The following is a 17,600-nucleotide window of genomic DNA, read 5'->3' as shown; positions in this document are numbered from 1 at the left end:
GACAGAGGTTATATTGACCAAATCACAACTATTCAGCCATTTCCACCTGGCACCTCCTGTCAGCCCCTGGGGCCGGGGGGGCTGTTGGGAGCGTGCCGGGGATCGCCTCGTTCTCGGGGAGGGAAGTTTTCGGGAGATTCCGCCGCAGGGCTGTGTGGGGGCCGAGCGGCGCTGCCCGGGGCTGCGGGCGGGGCCGGGCCGGGCCGGGCGGAGCGGCGGAGGCAGCGCGGTGAGTGTCCCGTGGGCCGGGCCGGAGCGCGGGGCTCGGGCGGGGGGCGCGGGGCGGCGCGGGGGCCGGGCGGGGCGGGCTCTGGGCCCTGCGCGCAGCGGTCCGGCCGCGGTGGGCGCGGAGCGGCGGCGGCTGCGGCGGCTGCGGGGAGAGTTCGAGCCGAGCCGAGAGCCCGGGGCCGCCCCGCGGCCTGGCCGCCGCCCGCTCGGCTCCGCTCCCCGCCCCGCGCCGCTCCGCCCGGGCCCGCAGGCCGCTCCCCTCCGCCGCTCCTCCCGCCGGGCCGCGCCGCGCCGGCCCCGCCGGGCGATGAGGAGCTGCTTCTGCCTGCGCCGGGGGAGCCGCGACCCGCCGCCCGCCGCACGGGCAACAGTTAAGTGTCCCCGCGCCCGCCGCGGCCCCGCGGTGCGGCCTCGCTCCGGGCCCGGGCCCGGCGGGCGCTCGCGGCTCCCGCGGGGCCGGCGCGGCGGGGCGAGCGGCGGGGCGCTCAGTCGGCCGCGGCACCGGGCGGGGCGGGCCGGCCGAGCCCCCCGGGGCGGTGCAGGGGCGGCGGGAGCGCCCCGGGCCGAGGCTGCCGGGGCCGGGCTTCGCGGAGCCCCCGCGCCTGGGCCCGGGCCGGAGCTCCCCGGTGGCCACCTTGAGAGCCGGTGGCTCCGCTGGAGCTGGGTCGGCTGCAGGAACGGCGTCGGGGACCAGCCGTGGGGCAGAGCCCGTTGACCTTGACGTGCTCTAGAATTTAATGTAAATTCTTAGTGGTGACGGTTAGAAAAGATAACAAAGCCCTGTGTTTTGTGTGGTCTTCTGCACCGAGTGTCTGCAGCGTGGGTCCGCCCGACTGCCCCTTTCTCACCTGTGCTCCGTGCGTGGCTGGAGGTGTGAGACAGGAGCCTGCTTTACAGTGATGGCTGGAGCAGCGACACAGAGCTGCCTTTGTTTTATGTACTCACCACCTGCATCATCAAGGTTTGCGAGCTCAGTCAGAGGTTTCTGGAGGGGTTTTCAAAAGTCCACCAAGCTTCGGTGTCTTCTGTGCCTTCCCAGAGCTGGGGCATTCTTGGCTTGGTAACAGTAATGCTGAAACCCGACAGGCCGGGCATCAGGAGACGTGTAGCTGCTTGGGCCGAAGCTTGGGTTTCTCCATCTTGTGTTTTATTTAAACTGTGTGAGAGCACACCTGTACTTTAGGGAGCCTGCGTGTCATGTGGCAGGTTGGCTGTGTCATCCTTGTCACTGTTAGCTGAGATGGCCTTACCTGCTGGATGAAGGCTTAGCCTGAGCTTCTGGAGGTGTGAAATAAAGTACACATCTCACTCTTGTACTGTGTGCTGCCATGACAAAGTGAATCCCAGGCTCAAGTGTGCCTGTAGCCCCCAGGTTCATATCTGTGCTGAGATAGAAATAACTGAAGTGAATGTCATTTATGTTTTGCTGCCTTGATGCAAGGTCAGTTGTATATGGAAACACTCTTCACAGATGTGTGTCCACATTTAGAAGTGCTGTGAAGCAATACAGGGTCTCGGTTTTGCTCATTCTGCGATTTAAGTTCCCGTTTCCGTCCTGTTCAGTCTTAATGTGTAGATTTTGCAGCTGATGCCGGGCAGGTGTCACTCATGGGAGCCTCCGTGTGGGTGTGATTCCAGACATGCCTTCCATGGGGGCAAAGCATGACACTGAAATTCTGCCCATTTGTGATGGTGGCCTTTGGGGCCCTGACCCCTCAGTCCAACTGTGCGCTCCTGTTTTTCTGAACTGTGTCCTATTCCATGAACAGAAATAGAAAGTTGGCTGGGGCTTTGTCCTGTTCCCGGACACGGTGGGAGGCCCGGGGAAGCGGGGCAGTGTGACTCCGGAGCAGAGCCTTGTGCCAGCAGTATCCCCGCCTTTGCAGAGGGATGGAGTGACAGGCTGAGCAGACGGGCAAGGGTTTAAGCAGTGTATCTGCTTTGGTTTGGTGGGACTGTTTCCCACAGACTGCAGGGCCTCGGCAAGCTGGTTGATAATTTTTTTTCAGTTTTGCCTTAGCTCATACTTTTCTGCCTGTGGGAAGAGCAAGTCAGTGTCAAAGTGCAGGGCTTGTAGTTGGAGGAAGAAACAATAAAACCATTCTCCCTCCAAGTCTTGACTATTTAACTTGAGAGCTTGGCCTGCTGTGCTGGCAGCATGATGTTTCTGTAGCAGATACATCCAAAGGCCTGATCTGATCATGTACCCACTAGCTCATGAACTTGCTGAACTTGTTGAAAAGGAATACTGAGAGCAAAAAGTGCTCTAGAAACTCACAATAATGCATTCATCTTTGAAGGTATGTTCTTCTATGTACGTGTCCTAGCCAAAGCCCAGCAGTGTGTGTGGTCAGTCACCTCAGTGGAGCCAGCAGAAAAGTATGCCTAGGATAAACTAATAAGGGCGGATGAACTAGCAAGAAAATGGGAGATAGCAAGTGAAGAGGATGTAAGCAGACAAACTTGGGGGTGCTGGGAGAAGGGGAGGTAGGTATGTGTGACTGTGGATGTGGGCTGTGGGAAGAAGGCTGTAGCACAGCCTGGCAGAGTCCTTGAAGGCCTCTCCTACACCCTGGGGCCTCACGCCTCCTGCCCCGTGGTGCGGCCGGTTTGAGGGGGCGGGAAGCATTTGGGATGTTGCCAGAAGCGTCATGGCTGCACGCCAGGAGTGCATCTTATGCATCTCATCCTGCAGCCATCCTGTGCAGCTCTGCTGCGTGCTGCTTGGGGCTGGTGCTGGTAGTGTGCATGGACACTTTGTCTGGTGCAGGCACATCCTTTCCCTGCTGGCTTTGTCCAAGCGGCCCCACAGTGTTTTGAAACTTCTTCCTTCCCCAGAGCTTGCATCCGGCTTCCTTGGCTGCCAGGGCATGCTGAAGACTGGATGTGGCCCCACAGCTCAGAACGACCTCCAGGGAGCATGCTCCCAACTAATGGGAAAAATGATGTTACTGTTTTGGGCTGTTCCCAGAATAACTCTGCAGTGAGCAGAGCGGCGCAGGCCCTTGGGCAGAGCCCGGCACATACAGCTTAGTGCAAGGTGGGGATAGGCCATCTCCTGGGCTGAGTGGTCAGCCACGGTGATGGTAGGTGGGTGTACAGGTCAAACCCACCTGTTTAAAGAGAATTTCATTAAAATAACAAACTGCCTAATAGGAGTATTTATAGAATCTTGCTCCTTGGTTTAATCTCATCTTTCACAGTTTTTTTTTTAATTTTAAGTTCAAAGGCGTGATAGAAAAGAAACCAAACTTTGGTGCCCTGGGGGAGAAGTGCACTGTAACTAATCATCTGTGTGATTGCCCAGCCAGAGACACCCCTCTAACCTGCACAGAGTTCTCAAAAACATTTATCCTAGTGTTCAAACTGATTGTTGCTGTTCCGTATCTGTTCCAGATGCATCTTCAGTGCCACCCGCGCGGTGGGAAGCTGCCTGGAGTGGCTGGCCTGGTATGGCAGAGCCTGCCGGTGCTGTGGTGGCCCTGGCAGGTTTGCTCTCTGTTAGGTGCTCTGTCCACTGTCCCTGCCGGCTGCGGGCACAGGCTGTGTTCTGAGCACCGGGCAGAGGAGGGTGCTGGGCTCATGGGCTGTGGGCAGCTCGGCCGGCCCTCGCTGCAGCGGGTGCTGCTCGGGGCCCTGCGCTGGTGCCACGCCACGTCACCCTGTGGCTTCCGCCCTGGCGAGGCGGAAAGCCCCGTGCCCGGCGCTGCCGCCATAGAGGGGCTTTGTGTGAGCCGTCACAAAGTGAGGATTGATGCCGTTTCCCCTCCCCCTTCTGTGCTGAGTGGAGCCAAAGATGGCTCCCACAAAGGTGCCCTTCTTCACTGAGGGTGAGGTGCCGGCAGGCAGAGCTGGGGTACACAGATCCTCTGCTTCCCTCCCCGAGGTGGCATGTCTGTGCCATCCAGCACCCCTGCTCCCCTGCCTTTGTGGAGCAAGCTGGCACTTCATCAGGATGGGAGTTTGGTGGGAGCAGATCTGTTTTCCTGCAGTGTAGCTGCAGCTGTGTTGGAACCTGCTGTGCAGTGTTTTTTGCGTGCTGGGGAATATTGTCACTTAACCTGGACTTCGCTTCAAAATGGCCTGAGAGAAGCTTGCATCAGCATTCATTATCTCCCAGCTCCTCCCAATGTGTAGTAACAAGTCATCACACTATCGAGAGTGACTTGGAAAAGTTTCAGAAAACATGCATGAAGAACAGATTGTAATCTCTTTGTTAAATTCATGTGCATTTGTTCCATGCTGCACATTTTAGGCAGTGGCCTCTGGATTATTTGCAAGGCATCCGGATGAGCCGGTGGGGCAGCGCGGGCAGCAGTGTGGGGTCTGTTGGGGCTGTGCCAGTGCCTCCAGCGTTCCTGCGGTGGGGTCCTGTGCTCCTTGCCCAACCTGAGGACAGGGAGCCTGCTGGGAGAGGAGGGTGAGCCCCTGCAGCTCAGGCTGCGCTTCCCGTCAATGCTTTGGAACCTTGGGCTGTGTTGGGAACAAAGAAGGTTTGCTTTACTCTGTCCATACTGGATGGGTGTCCAGATGCCAGAGCAGAGCTCTCCTCTCTGTTTGGTTCAGCGATAGTGTTTGCACCATCACTGGTCGCTAGTGTCTGTTGTTTTGGGCTTCTCAAGTAGACTGGCTGTTCATGTGACATTATTATTATTTACATAGGGCCCAGACTTGCTCTTTTTTATTGCCTGCAGCACGATGTTTGTTCAGACTGGGCACTGTGAAGTGTAATCCCAGGTCCCACTGGCACCAGCACACTCACCTCTGCCTTTTCTAGAAGCAGTAAGTAACCAGCCTTCTACGTGGCCCAGAAACGCTGGGGTTTGATTGCTCTGATGAGGGAATTGAATTAGGCAGTGCTGGTTTACGGCTTGTCTGGCTGCGCAGCAGTAATGCTTGTTTACACAAAGCACTGCCCTTTTATCTCAGGGTGCGTGGGGGGCGGTTTCCTGGGGCATTCCTGTCTGAAAGCCAGAGAAGACTTGCCCTAACTGGCTGCCTCTGCAGGAGACCACATGCTGAGGCAGTGGCACCTTTCCCTATCCTCCTCCTCCTCAGCGACTTGTTTCAGCACCTCTCTTGTCCTCTCCTCCTGCTTCCTGCAACAGCATCTCTCCGAAATTGGTTGGTCTTAACTGCTTCTGTCCCCTCTGCGTATCTCCCTCCCCTGACGTTCTTGGTGATGTGTCCCTTTTGGAAGATGCTCAGGCCTCCTCTGAGGGCTCTGTCCTCCTCAGGGGCTCTGTCCGCTTTGCACCAGCCTACCCTGTGCTTCCTTTGTGTTCCCTGGTGTCGAGGCTCCCTGCAGCCAGTCCAGTTCTGCATCCAGCGCCAGAGACATCTGTGCTGCTCTGTGAAAATTGTCTGGCTCTGGGGGTTGTGATGGGACTGAAGACTTGTGGGGGAACCCACAGCATGTCCTAATACCCGTAGTGGATGAAGAGCCTCCCTCTGAAGCCATTAGGAGCAGACTTCTTTCTGCTTAAAATGACAGAGCTGCTTCAACCAGCCCACCTTGGGGGTGAAATTTGTTCTCTGCTTGGGAGGGAAGGCATTGGGTTTTCCCATCATTGCTAGATGGAGACCAGCCCATGGAAGCAAGAAAATGAGTCTCAGAGGCTGCCAGCCCAAATTCCAAAACTGCTTGGCATTGCATAAATGTACCCTCTTATCAAAAGCAAATGAAAGTGCAGAAGGTGTGTCTGGCCTAATCCCGTGTTCACCTTGGCCGTCTGGTGTGTCAGCACAGGCACTGTGGCATGCATGTGGGCTGTTGGTGCTCTGGCTTCTGCTGGGGTGTGCTGCCCAGCAGCCCTTTAATTCTGCTCCTTTCTTCCAGAATCAGTCCATAATGCCTGAGGTGCGAGACCTCTCTGATGCTTTGCCTGACCTGCCGATGGATCCCATCACAGGTGTTGGTGTGGTTGCATCCCGGAGCCGAGCACCGACTGGATATGATGTAGTAAGTAGAGCTATTTGAGCTGCTGCTGCTAATGCTCGTTTCTGCTCTAACGAGGCTTTACTTTGCTGGGAAACAGCATCTCTTCCAGAGAGAGCTTGACTTCAGATGGTGCTGTGAGAAGTCATTTGGTAGCCAGCTGCCCACCTTTCAGCCCACAGCACTTAGTGATTTCCCTTAGTGGAGGGTTATGGGTGCAATTGTGCACTCCTCTACCACTCCAGAGGAGCTTAATTACCTGGAGGAGGGATTTTCAGAAACAGCTGGCCACTGTGGCATGCAAATTTAATAATCCTGGTAATATTCATCCTGAAGGAGTCCTAAGTATTGCACAAATTATATCTCTGCATAAATGGATCCCTCATCAGCTGTTTATTCCCAAATATCAACACTGCACAATGATGATGAGAAGCTCCAGAATGGGAAGCAAAGATTTTTGCATCCAGATGAAATTGCAAGGATGATTTTGATGGGTAGAATGCAAACCTCTAAACTAAGGTTTGGCAGGAGACTGGCAGCAGGAAAAGGCGGCTGCGTACAGCAGAGACAAATGTGTGAGTGGATAAAGGGAGGTCACTGTTTAACAACTGCTTGTTCCTTGGATTAGTTGCTGTGTACCCAGCAGCAGGATATTTCTCCCCATAGATTAGTGTCCCAAACTGTGAAATACCAGAAAATGCTGACCTTGCAGAGGTCTATAGAGAAAGATTTGACCTGCTTGCCTTTCTATGTGTTCTGCTCCAACTGTGCTACATCACACCTTGGTATGCAGAGCTGCACAGCTTGTGTGGTGGGAGTGGAAACCAGCTGTCTTGAGGCTTTGCTCACAGTTCTTCAGTGCTGGATCATTGCATACCTTTTTCGGTGTGAAGGAAGAAAATGGATCAGGCTGGTGTGACTGTGGACATGGGCTGTGGGGAGAAGGGGGGGAGTTGTGAAAAGGTGCCTTAAAGAACTGGGAGTTTTCCTGCATTTTCTGCATTTTTCTGACTGCTCATTACCTGTGTGAGCCAGGCTGTGTAATTAGCTGCTCGCCCTGATAAAGGAGCACGGGACAGTGTGAGAGTTGTGATAACAGAATTGCATTTTGCCTAAATGGCTGGGCAGAGAGAGCGCTCACCCCAGATAGCCTGTCTGTGGCTTAATGGGGAGCTGCAGCGCTAACGCAGTTTAAACTAAACAAGATAAAAGAATCTTCCTGTGGCTTAATCCAATTACAGTGGTGGTGTAATAATGCTGGTGAATGTGGGTCGCTCTCTCCTCAGGGCACAGCGAGGAGCTGCCTTTCCTCTGGTTCTTCTGCCTCCCTCTCTGTTCCCAAAGAGCACTCTCTGCCCCTGCAGCAGCCCTGGCGCAGCACCTGCTGCCTGCAGTCCTTACCTGAGCGTGGCTGCCTGGGTGCTGCCAGCAGCTCTTGGTGTTCTGTCCCCGTGCAGCACCTGCTGTCACAGGGCCACGCTCGGTGCCACCCTGCTGTGACAGGACAGTGGCGTGCAGGGCTGTGCTTTTCTTGCCTGGGTGTCTGTTAAGTCAGATCACCCTGTGGGGTAGGAGATTTAAAGGGCATGCTTTCCAAAGGCCTGACTGTGGTAGCAGTAACTATTCTGACTGCTGTGCAGCCGATAGATCACCCTGCACTTGGAGGGGTTGAGCTGGGGGTACCTTCCTCACTGTGTGTCACTCTGTCAGGTCCATCTGTTTGTAGCATGTGGGTAAGGAGTGTCTTCCCTCAGCTCCATGAGGAGAAGGACTGTTTGTTGTGCCTGGTGTGCTGTGTGCCCAGTGCTGGGTGCCACTGTGGTCTGTCTCACACGTTCCTTACCTCTTAGCCAAGGGAGGACTGGGCGAGCTGGGGCTGCAAGTGCCTGTCCTGTTGCCGGGTTTGCCGTGGTCTCTGCCGCTCGCTCCTGTTCCAAGGGCACACTGCTCAGGCATGGGGCTGCTTCAAAGAGTGCAGGGCATTCCTCCTCGCTTCTGGGAGCCCAGAAGGTGATACAAAAAGTCTCCTGTTTATGTTGCTCTGTTCTCTCTCCCCATGAGTTTTCTGACAAGTCCGTGCATGTTTGCATTCTCCAGGCTTGGAAAAAGTCTTAAGCATGAAGAGGCAGAGCAGAGCACTCAGGGTTCGTTGCTGGGGATGTTGCCTGCGACAGTTGCATTTCAGCTACTAGAAGATAGGTTAGAATGGCAGGGCTGTTCCTAAAAAAGGGTGTGGTGTGGGTTGGAGGTTTTTAGGTTTATTTATCATTAAGTTGGACTGTGACAGTGCCAGGCCTCTCTCCAGAGCGTTAACAGTGCCAGTGTGGGGGCCCTTCAGATGCCTTGGCCAGCTGTCATCCAACTGTGCCCTGAGCAGTGAATGGTAGAGAAGATGTCATCAATTGAAGTGATATATGTCCACCTCAAAAATGTGGTATTGTTGTAAGTCATGTGAAGTTCCTCAAGCTTACAGAAATTAGATAAAAAGTCAATTTGACTGCAAGTTGTGTAGCACCAGTTTTGCAGTTGCACGAGTCTGTTGCTGCCTGTTGATTTTTGAGCATCTTAACAAAACTGGCTAGCACAAAGAACTCAAACCATATCAGTGAACAAAGTGATGAAATCTAGGTCTAGTCCCTCAAACTATTCCTCACAAGGGCTGGAGTTCAAGCTAACCATCCCTAGCAGTTTTCCCAAGCAGATTGTTTTCTGAATATATTTTCACCAGGACTGATTTACCCGTAGGGGAGGGAGATGCTTGTGGATTTTACATGTTCCTAAACTAGCACTTGAGGAAAGAGCTGAATTCAAGGAATCAAGTAAGCAAAAAATCCCAGCAAAATCTTGTTCTAAAATGTGACTTTAGAAATCAGGCATGTTTCTTTGCAGAGGCCCGAATACAAAAGCTGTGTTGTACAAGGGCTTGAGCTGAGCTGGGGCTTGCAAACAGCAGCTGCTGAAATGTGGGGAGCAGCCAGTGCACTTCACTGCTTTGATCAGACCGTGAACACACGTCTCTCTCCCGCACTTGTGATAATCGGAGGCCTTGTCAGCACATGGCTCTTGCTTCCTGTGCCCTGTGCAGTCTCCACTCAACTAAACGTGGTGCAAACAGGGGCAACAGATGTCAGCTCTTTGTTATCGGGCTGCTCTGGGACCAAGGGCTCACTCGGTAAGATTAGACTTGGAAGAGCTGCACTGGAGCTGTTTGCCCCATCCGAGAGACATTAGGAAGAAGTTAAGCTGTACTTCTGTGGAGCTTCAGACCGTGCTGGAGTCTCCTCTTGGAAGACATTGGTCAGGTGTTAGTCTGGTGGGGTAATCTTTTTTCTGCTACCCTTCTCCTTGTGCTTGCCGCCTTGTCTCCTTTCTTACTTGACAAGAAACCTTTTGGGGCTGGAGCTCTTACCAGTTTACCAGCTGTGTGGGAGAGTGCCCTGCTACTGAGAGCAGAGCCCTTTCCCAGCACAAAGTGCTGCCTCCTGCCCACTCCTTGAATCAGGTCCGGTGCCTGTTTCCTTTCCTTCCATGCGGTGTGTTCTGTCGATTGAACTGGACACGGGGTTGCATTTGAGACGGATGTTTGCAGAGTGTGTCCTCACTGCTGCAAAAATCCACCAGTGACTGGGGCTTTCCTCATCTGCTGGAAGCAGCTTTTTGGCCTGAAGCCAGAATTCCTTGATGGCTTTCTGTGAAAATTGTCTTGAGATGGGGCAGTTTCTGTGCTCTGTTTCCAGAGACTCTCACAGCGTGCTTGGTGTGCCCTTGCATGTGGGGTGGTAATGAGAGTTTCAATGTGCTGACTTTTCCAAACTATTGTTTGGAGACTGTAACCCAAGTTACTGTTTCCTCATTAGAGTAGCCTTTGTCAGAGCATCTTTAATCAAGGGGCTCCCGAGAGACAGCATTTTTAGAACTTCCTTTTATACCTCCTCTTGGAAGTTCTTTGTGCTGCACCTTGTGAAGAAACTAATGAGATGCTGTGAGAGTTCGGGCTGCTGTTAATTAGGAGAGGTCTGAGGAAGAAGTACTGTACATACATTAACTTTATCTTAGCTCACGTCTCCTCTCTCCCTCTGTCTCTTCTTTGCAGGTTGCACAAACAGCAGATGGCTTGGATGCTGACCTCTGGAAAGATGGCTTATTTAAATCCAAGGTCACACGGTACCTGTGCTTCACCAGATCATTTTCAAAAGAAAATGTAAGTCGGTTTGCTGAGTATCTGCGTGATTTGCATCTGTGCCTGGTATGCTCTTACCCATAAGATGATTCATTTTATGGAGCCAATTATAATTCAAGCAGGCTTTTTGCTGAGTTTAGGTGTGTCAGGAGGCAAACTGCAATGGCAGGATATTTGCATTTTGTCTGTGTTCCTCATGGAAAGAAATTGCTGATAAAATTTGCAATAAAAGCAGCAGAAAAGGGAACACTTGCATTTCAGCAGCCTCTCACACTCGTGTTTCTTGCTGCAGCAGTGGACGCTGCACACTCATGGTTGTGATGGATTTCTAACCCAAAGTACCTTGAGAAAACCTGGGGGTAGTGTTGGTGAAGGAGATGTTAGTTTCTGACTCGTGGGGCATCTTGGATATTTTCTTCCAGGATTAGCTTGCTTTCTTTGTTGTTTTTGCTGCTGATTCTTGAAAATGTGTCCGTATTGTGCATACGCTGCTATATTCTTTTAATCTGATCTGACCATTAAGTGTGAGTTGCTTTGTGATTAGTGGCAGTTGTCTGCCCACACTTCTGTGGAGGAGAGGAGACTGTGCAGCGAGGGCCTGATGCGTTCTGCTGTGGTTTTGGTTGACACTAGTGTGAAAACTTTCTCTTTTCTGGGGGAACTATTGACTTCTGCAATGAATGTACTCCATCTAGTGGGTAATCTTGCCTTTGGTCGTGGTTTGGACGTTCACAGAGACTCAGCTGTCAGGAGCTGGAGGTACCATTTTGTACTTGTTCTTTCACCGCAACGGGAACAAAAAAGTGACGGCAGCTTCAGGGGCTGCTCATGGGTCCTGACAGGAGAGCCTGGGGCTACCAGTTCCCAGCATTTGACCTTTATTCCATCTGCTTCCCTGCCTGCCTCTAGATATCGCTTCCTGGAGTAGATGGACAATAATTATGCTTTTCATCCTGGAGTACATGCAGTCATAGGAATAACAGCCCCAGAATAGGCAGGGAGGCTATTAAACAGAAAGGTTTCTGCTGATATGAATGTTAGGCGTATCTGTGGCTACCTGAAATGTGATATTGTCAGAAATAATTATGGGACAGTAGGAGCTGCTGGCTGCAGAGACAGGGTAAATATCCTCAGCTGGTGCCTTTTGGGCTTTTGGCACGAGCCCTGAGCTTGGTGTGATTTGGGAGTACCTTTCTCATATTGATGAGGCATGAATTAAAGCAAGAGCTTCCCTGCCACTCAGCCCTCTCTGGCCACAGGGGATACTGATGTACTGCCCTGTTGAAAACCTCTGAGGGTTAAAGGGCCTTAATTCCCTCATCCAGAAGGAAGGGAGGGGAGAGGCTCCTTCTCCTGTGGGCGTTGATGTGTTGCTGCACTTTGGGTTGGAAGTTTTACATTCAGGGTGTTTTTTGTGTTAACCGAAACACTGAGAACAAAACACAGAACTTTGTCCTGAAGAACATGTTAATGTAGAGTTAATGCACCTTTTCTTCTGTGCATGTGGCAGAGCATCAGTGCTGACTCCCAAGTTCCAGCAGCTAACAAACTCCTTGCAGGCGCATCTCCTACCTGTCTGCTGCCGATGGAAGAGTGATCGGTGGTTCAGCTGAAAGTTGCCACTGATGTAACACAGCCAGACAGCTTGGATAAATAAAACATGAAAGATGAATCAGCAGCAACCACTTCATCTGCCGTTTGCTGTGCCAGGACCATGTTAACTGACACATTCAGGTTTGGCAGCATCCAGCACTGCTGGCTCTGAGATGCCCTGGCCGTGGAGGGTCAGAGGCGTGTGGGGCTGCCTGGCCTCGGCCTCTTTATGTGAGCAAAGGACGTGTGCCACACTCATGTCTAGTGGGACAGGGCTGCAGATGTGCTGGCCCTCCTGCTGAGGAGTTGACTGTAAAATGTAAGACCTCCAAAAAATAAACACAGACCTGATCTCCCCTTATTTCAGAGCCTGCATATTTAAATATGTTTTTAAATAGTTCAGTGGAATAATCAGAGAGTAGAGGTTTGCCTGAAAAACTGTGCCAGATAAAAACTGAAGGAGGTACTTAGCAGCCAGTAACAGTAAAACTCACTGATAATGGTTTGATGGCTTGGGATGACACTTCTGTTTGTAAGGGCTGTGCAGTAACTGAAATGTGTTCTTCTTCCATACATGAATCCAGATTACTGGCAGCAGTGCTGGCTTTAATGAGAACTGCAAAAAAAAGTCTGGTCTCTAAACCATTGTGGAGGCTGTTGCTTTGAATCGTGCTTTAAGCTCTTCAAGCCTTGATTAATAGGATGAGGCATGAGTTCAGAATTCACATGGACTCCAAATGAAGTTCTTCATTCCAAATGGCCCGTGCTTCTGGAACGTGCCGTTTGGAGCTAGAACCATGTCTGTTCAGTACTAATTAGCTAATGCATGTAATAACTTTGGCTGTGCCTGCATGAGCCGTTGTCCTGTGATGCTTTCTGCTGTTACTGTCATGGAAATGTCATGTTGCTGTTGTAGGTGTAGAGTGTCTAAGAACTGAGGTGACCAGCTCAGTGGATGAGTTGGTGGAGGTGGTACTTTCAACTGCCATTTTCCCAGGGAGAGAATTTGGTTTTGCTTCCAAGTATCTGGAAGTATGACAGTAGATGAAGTGTTAAAATCTTGAATGCTGGAAGTTGACTGGTATGTCCTAGTCAATCATTGTCTGGTTCCTTCAGAGGGAACTATAGCAAGGGTTGGCTTGGTACCTTCTTACCATTTTCAAAGTTGTGCTTGGACAAGGCATCTTGTGGTTCAGCAGGTGGGAAAAGCTGGGTTTGATTCTGGTGACATTGTCATAATCAGCTGTTTCTTTTCTCTCTCCAAAGAGTCATTTAGGCAACGTCTTGGTGGATATGAAGCTCATTGATATCAAGGACACTTTACCTGTGGGCTTCATTCCCATCCAGGAGACCATTGACACACGTGAGTTGATATCTGTTCCTACCTCCTGCTCTGACAGTGCCTTTGTGGTCAGGCAGAGGAGGACTGTGTCCCAAGCAGAGGGTTTCTTTTGGCACTGCTGCTCTCTGGGTTGACATGTGCATGTTTAGGAGCAGCTCTGGGCTGCAGTGAAGCAGTCTTTGGTTTCCCTGGACTCCTCAGGCTGTTTAATGAGACTGCCTGGCTCTCTCCACTCACTTGCTAGAGCCCCCTCACAGCTCTGAGGCAGGAGGAGAAAGTTCATTTTTTCATTTTGAAATGTGGACTGGGCCTAGCAGGAACAGAGGAATGTTTACAAATGCAGTGAAAGGAAGGGGCTGTGCTTGTGGTGCTGTGTTCGTGCACGCCCGCTCTGCATCGCCCACCGTGAACGAACGAGGCCCCATGTCCTGCCAGGTAGTGCTGAGGGGGTTGAGATATGTTTGTGCTTGCTGAGAGAAGGCACAAGTGCAATGTCCAGGGGGAATACTGTTCTCATTTTTGCAAGGCAGAATCGCTTCACTGCAGCAGTTAAGTGAGCAGTTCCCAAACAGTGCGTTTGGCTCCCCTGGGACTTAAGGCAGCGGCTGCTGGAGCCGCATCTGGTGGCAGCCCTGTGCTCTACAGCGGGCACTGAGGGCGTTGGGCTGGCAGGGGATGAGCCCCGTGGGAGCAGAGTGTGAGGGGATGGCAGGACACCAGCTCTGGTACTCAGTGTGCAGCTGCTGATCACAGCAGGGCTGGTCCTAGTGCATGTCAGTGATGAAATCCAGCCTAGGAATGAGCAGAAAGGGGTTACATGAGCCTGCTTTGCAGGGAATCTGGGACTGCAGCATGTGATGATGGTTTTTTAGTCGCTGCAGTCTGGTTCTGATTGGAACCTGTTACCTGGAAGTGAAAAGCTCTGCAGCCCATTCCCCTGGGTCACCCCTCGAGAATTCCTGGGCAAATGTGGTGTGAGGTAGAGTTACTGGCTTATCCTGCTCGCCTGTGGGAGTGCTGGACCTTACTGCATGCTGCTACAGTTTCTGTGAAAGTCCTCGTGGAAGTGTGTAAGGGGACTTTGTTACTAATTTGAAATGGGTTGGGTTGTCACCCCACAGTCTCTAAAGCAGAGGCACTGCCTGTACTAAGGAAGCAGTGCACATCTTTGCCTTTATTGGCATGAATGAACACACTTTGATTGACTGTTTATAATATGTTTACTTAAAATTAACTGTGGCTAAGCATGTGTGACTACTGAATCCAGCTCCTAAACTACATTTGCTAGAGACTGCAGACTCCAGCCAAGTGTGAAAGAGACCACAGACAAAAGCAAATACGGAGCTTTGTACTTGTGGAGAAAGTCAGACAAGAGGCACTGATTTTGTTCAGAGTTAGGTTTGTAGTTACAGGTGTCTCTGTGTTCCTTTCAAAGTGGCAGCTGACTTGCAGTAAATATATTTGAAATAGTACTCCTTACCAAGTCCTGAGAAAATTTGCTGGTGTGGAAGCCTTAAACCCTAGACTCTAAAATCAGTTTTAGGCATTTCAAACAGAGGCCCTAGTTTTCAAATCGGGATAAGAATTAAACTTCAGGGATGCAGGTATTTACCATCTCTAAAAGTAGCACTGTAACTGCAAGGTGCATGCACAGATGCTGCATTTGCACACCTCACACTGTCTGTACAGTTAGTGATGCTGATGCAGTGGCACATTCCTGAGGCTGGGATGGATTGCTGTTCTCCCAAGGTGTGGATTATGAAACAGGAGGAGCCACAAAGACAAGGCTGCTTGCCATCTGCTGAAGTGAGAGCATTACTTTAAGTTAGAAGATATTTATTCATATTAAGCTGAAGGGTTTTTATTTTGCAGGCACTTGTTTGTAGTTACTGGTTGTTCCCAGATTTTCATTCAGCATCTGCTCTTTAGATTTTCAGTTTATCAGTAGACTTGTGTCCTGCCTTCCAAGTGCCTGCATCCAAACAGGAACCTCACCTTGCTCACCCTGAGCCTCCTTAGGGTGAGATGGAGCAGTGGTTTCCAAGCACTGCAAATCCATCTCTGTGTGCCAGTGCCACCTGTGGTCACAGACTGCCCTGGAGCTGGCTGTGGATTGTGTCTGCATGCAGACAGACAGCCTGCAGATACATGAATTCATTATATAGATAAGCCTTAACTTTGATGGGCTTGAGTTTTACATGATGGATAACACAGAAGCAAGTGGAATTGCTCCGTGACATGTAACAGTGAGGGCTGTGCAGCAGGTTCACTCACTCCCAGAGCACAGGTCAGAGCAGCACAGCTGCCTCACTGGACCTCTTGGCAGTTTGGCTTTGTCAATCCGGTTTGTCCCTATGAAGAACCAGGGCAAACACAATGGGAGTATAATTTCCATGCCTGCTGACTGCATCAGGAGATGTCACTAATACTTGGGATGTGTGAGGTTTGGGCAGACAGCTCTTACCCTCGACCTCTCTGCGTGGTGGGCTCCGCCTGCCCCTCCTGGTGGAGGTGACTAGTTGGAAGCAGTTGGCAGACTGAACTGACTGGTTGTGTCAGTGGCTTCCAGGTGCATTCCTAGAGGCGATGCTTGTGAGAGGAATTTATAGATACATCTGTCCAGGCCAGTGGGGCAAACATTACCTGGGAAGGAGCAAGGGAGTGCAAGAGGTATGAGGAAATGGCAGTCACCTGCCATTTGGCCCTGTGTGGTGGCACTGGGCACATGTGGGGGCTGATCTCTGCAGAGGGCAGGAGGAGATCTGGTTATTGTGGTGCCCGTAATGCATCTCCTGATGAAACATTCCTCACTGAATGGCACTGCACTGTCTGGTTTGCTGACATGCCTGTTTTTTGGCACCAGTTCTTGCCATAATTATCTGCCTAATATTTGGAGAGACAATAAATAACATTACACCCTCATCTTGCATAAAACACACCCTGTGTTCTGCATTGTTTTTCCAGAAGAAATAGCTTTCAGAAAGAAGAGGCTGTGCATTAAATTCATCCCTCGAGATTCCACAGAGGCAGCCATCTGTGATATCCGAATCCTGGGAAGATCTAAGCAGGCCCCTCCTCAGTACACATTTATAGGGTAAGTAACCTTCACTCCAAAGCTGTTGTCGTAAATTCAGTTGTACCAAGGCAACGCACCCTGTGCTCCTATAATTACTGAGCAGTAGTTTTTAAGAGCTGAAGCTTGTCATTGTAAAGTCCAAGTAAGTACAAGTGTTACTGGGTTTAATGTAGGAATTCACTCATCCTCTTTTTTTTCAGTTAGACTGGCTCTCACTGACTGAGGTGTTTGTGAAACACATCAGTGCTTGATGTTCATGCATATGTGCAGCATTTGTTTGTAGCACTGATGCCTTCTGTGTTGATTCCCCAGGGAGTTGAACAGCATGGGCATTTGGTACCGGATGGGCAGAGTGCCACGCAACCACGACTCCGCACAGCCTGCGGCTCCTCCTGCCCAGGCACCAGCTTCGACCCCTGCTCCCAACCTGCCAAGGTAGGTTTTCTGCGTTCCAGCCATTTCTGCTTGACACTGCATGGTGTGTGGTTTCTAACCTTGCCTGGGAAACCAAGACCAGGGTACTGTATTCTTATGAAATGATTGTGGCACGATGAAGGAATGTGCTGTTGTTGAAGACTTTGCCTGCTGGAAGTTTCTTTGCCTGTCATTGTGTAAAGACACATGGGTGAAGAAGCTAGAAGAAAGAAAAAGCCTGCAGAGGAAGGAAAACAGCAAACTGCACCTTTCCTTTGCTTCAAACTATGCAGGATGTTGTGGTTTCCAACATGTGCCTGTGGGCCAGCCTGTAAGAGTGGGCCAGAGCTGCAACCAGGCTGATTGCTCTCCTTGACCAGAAGGAGGGAGAAGCATTCATACAGACTTTATTGGGGAAACAAGTTTTGCACATCTCCAAGATCAGTCCACTCATGGTTTGAAGTACTGGCTCTTGGATTTTTATTTTCTTGGACCCGACTGCTGAGCTCCAGTCGTGCAGCTGACATGAGCCCCGCTCATCTTGTGGTGACAGATGGGAGCAGCGCTGCTGGGCAGGGGCTGGCACGCTGTCTGTCCAGGCTGTTTTCCCTATGTTGTGGACAATATTTGTATGTGTGTATGAATGAATGTGCTGGTGTGTGTATTTGCATATGCCAGTAGTCCTGTATTGACAGCTAACTTGCTGTATTTCTCCAGGCAAAACCAAGTGGTGTTAAGCCAGCTCAGACAGAGGTTAAACTGAGCATGTTGCACTCGTGGCATTCACTCACTGTGAAAGCATGGCACCCAGTGTGAGTCAGGGTCCTGC

General features: G+C 51.2%; 1 protein-coding gene across 6 annotated transcripts in view; it reads left to right on the top strand.

The window, feature by feature from the left end:
• Positions 1-311: 311 nt before the first annotated feature.
• MVB12B (multivesicular body subunit 12B) overlaps positions 312-17,600 on the top strand; it is a 57,375-nt gene continuing 40,086 nt past the window's right edge. For 2 of the 6 annotated variants that reach the window (XM_027892932.1, XM_027892937.1), the window contains exons 1-6: positions 502-598; positions 6,068-6,190; positions 10,260-10,367; positions 13,206-13,302; positions 16,246-16,375; positions 16,670-16,792. In XM_027892932.1, coding sequence (XP_027748733.1) covers positions 536-598; positions 6,068-6,190; positions 10,260-10,367; positions 13,206-13,302; positions 16,246-16,375; positions 16,670-16,792 — 644 coding nt within the window. In that variant the 5' untranslated portion in view covers positions 502-535. Of the gene's footprint in view, positions 599-4,083; positions 5,011-5,041; positions 5,353-6,067; positions 6,191-10,259; positions 10,368-13,205; positions 13,303-16,245; positions 16,376-16,669; positions 16,793-17,600 lie in introns of those variants that run through there. The other 4 variants (XM_027892935.1, XM_027892934.1, XM_027892933.1 and 1 more) reach the window with 4 other exon arrangements.

Source organism: Empidonax traillii, unplaced genomic scaffold (genome assembly GCF_003031625.1).
Source record: "Empidonax traillii isolate 1590-97213 ecotype Southwest subspecies unplaced genomic scaffold, ASM303162v1 scaffold375:size1330703, whole genome shotgun sequence".
NCBI classification, from domain to species: domain Eukaryota; kingdom Metazoa; phylum Chordata; class Aves; order Passeriformes; family Tyrannidae; genus Empidonax; species Empidonax traillii.
Note: the sequence above shows the minus strand (reverse complement) of the source record. Positions and strands in the feature narration are given on the sequence as shown.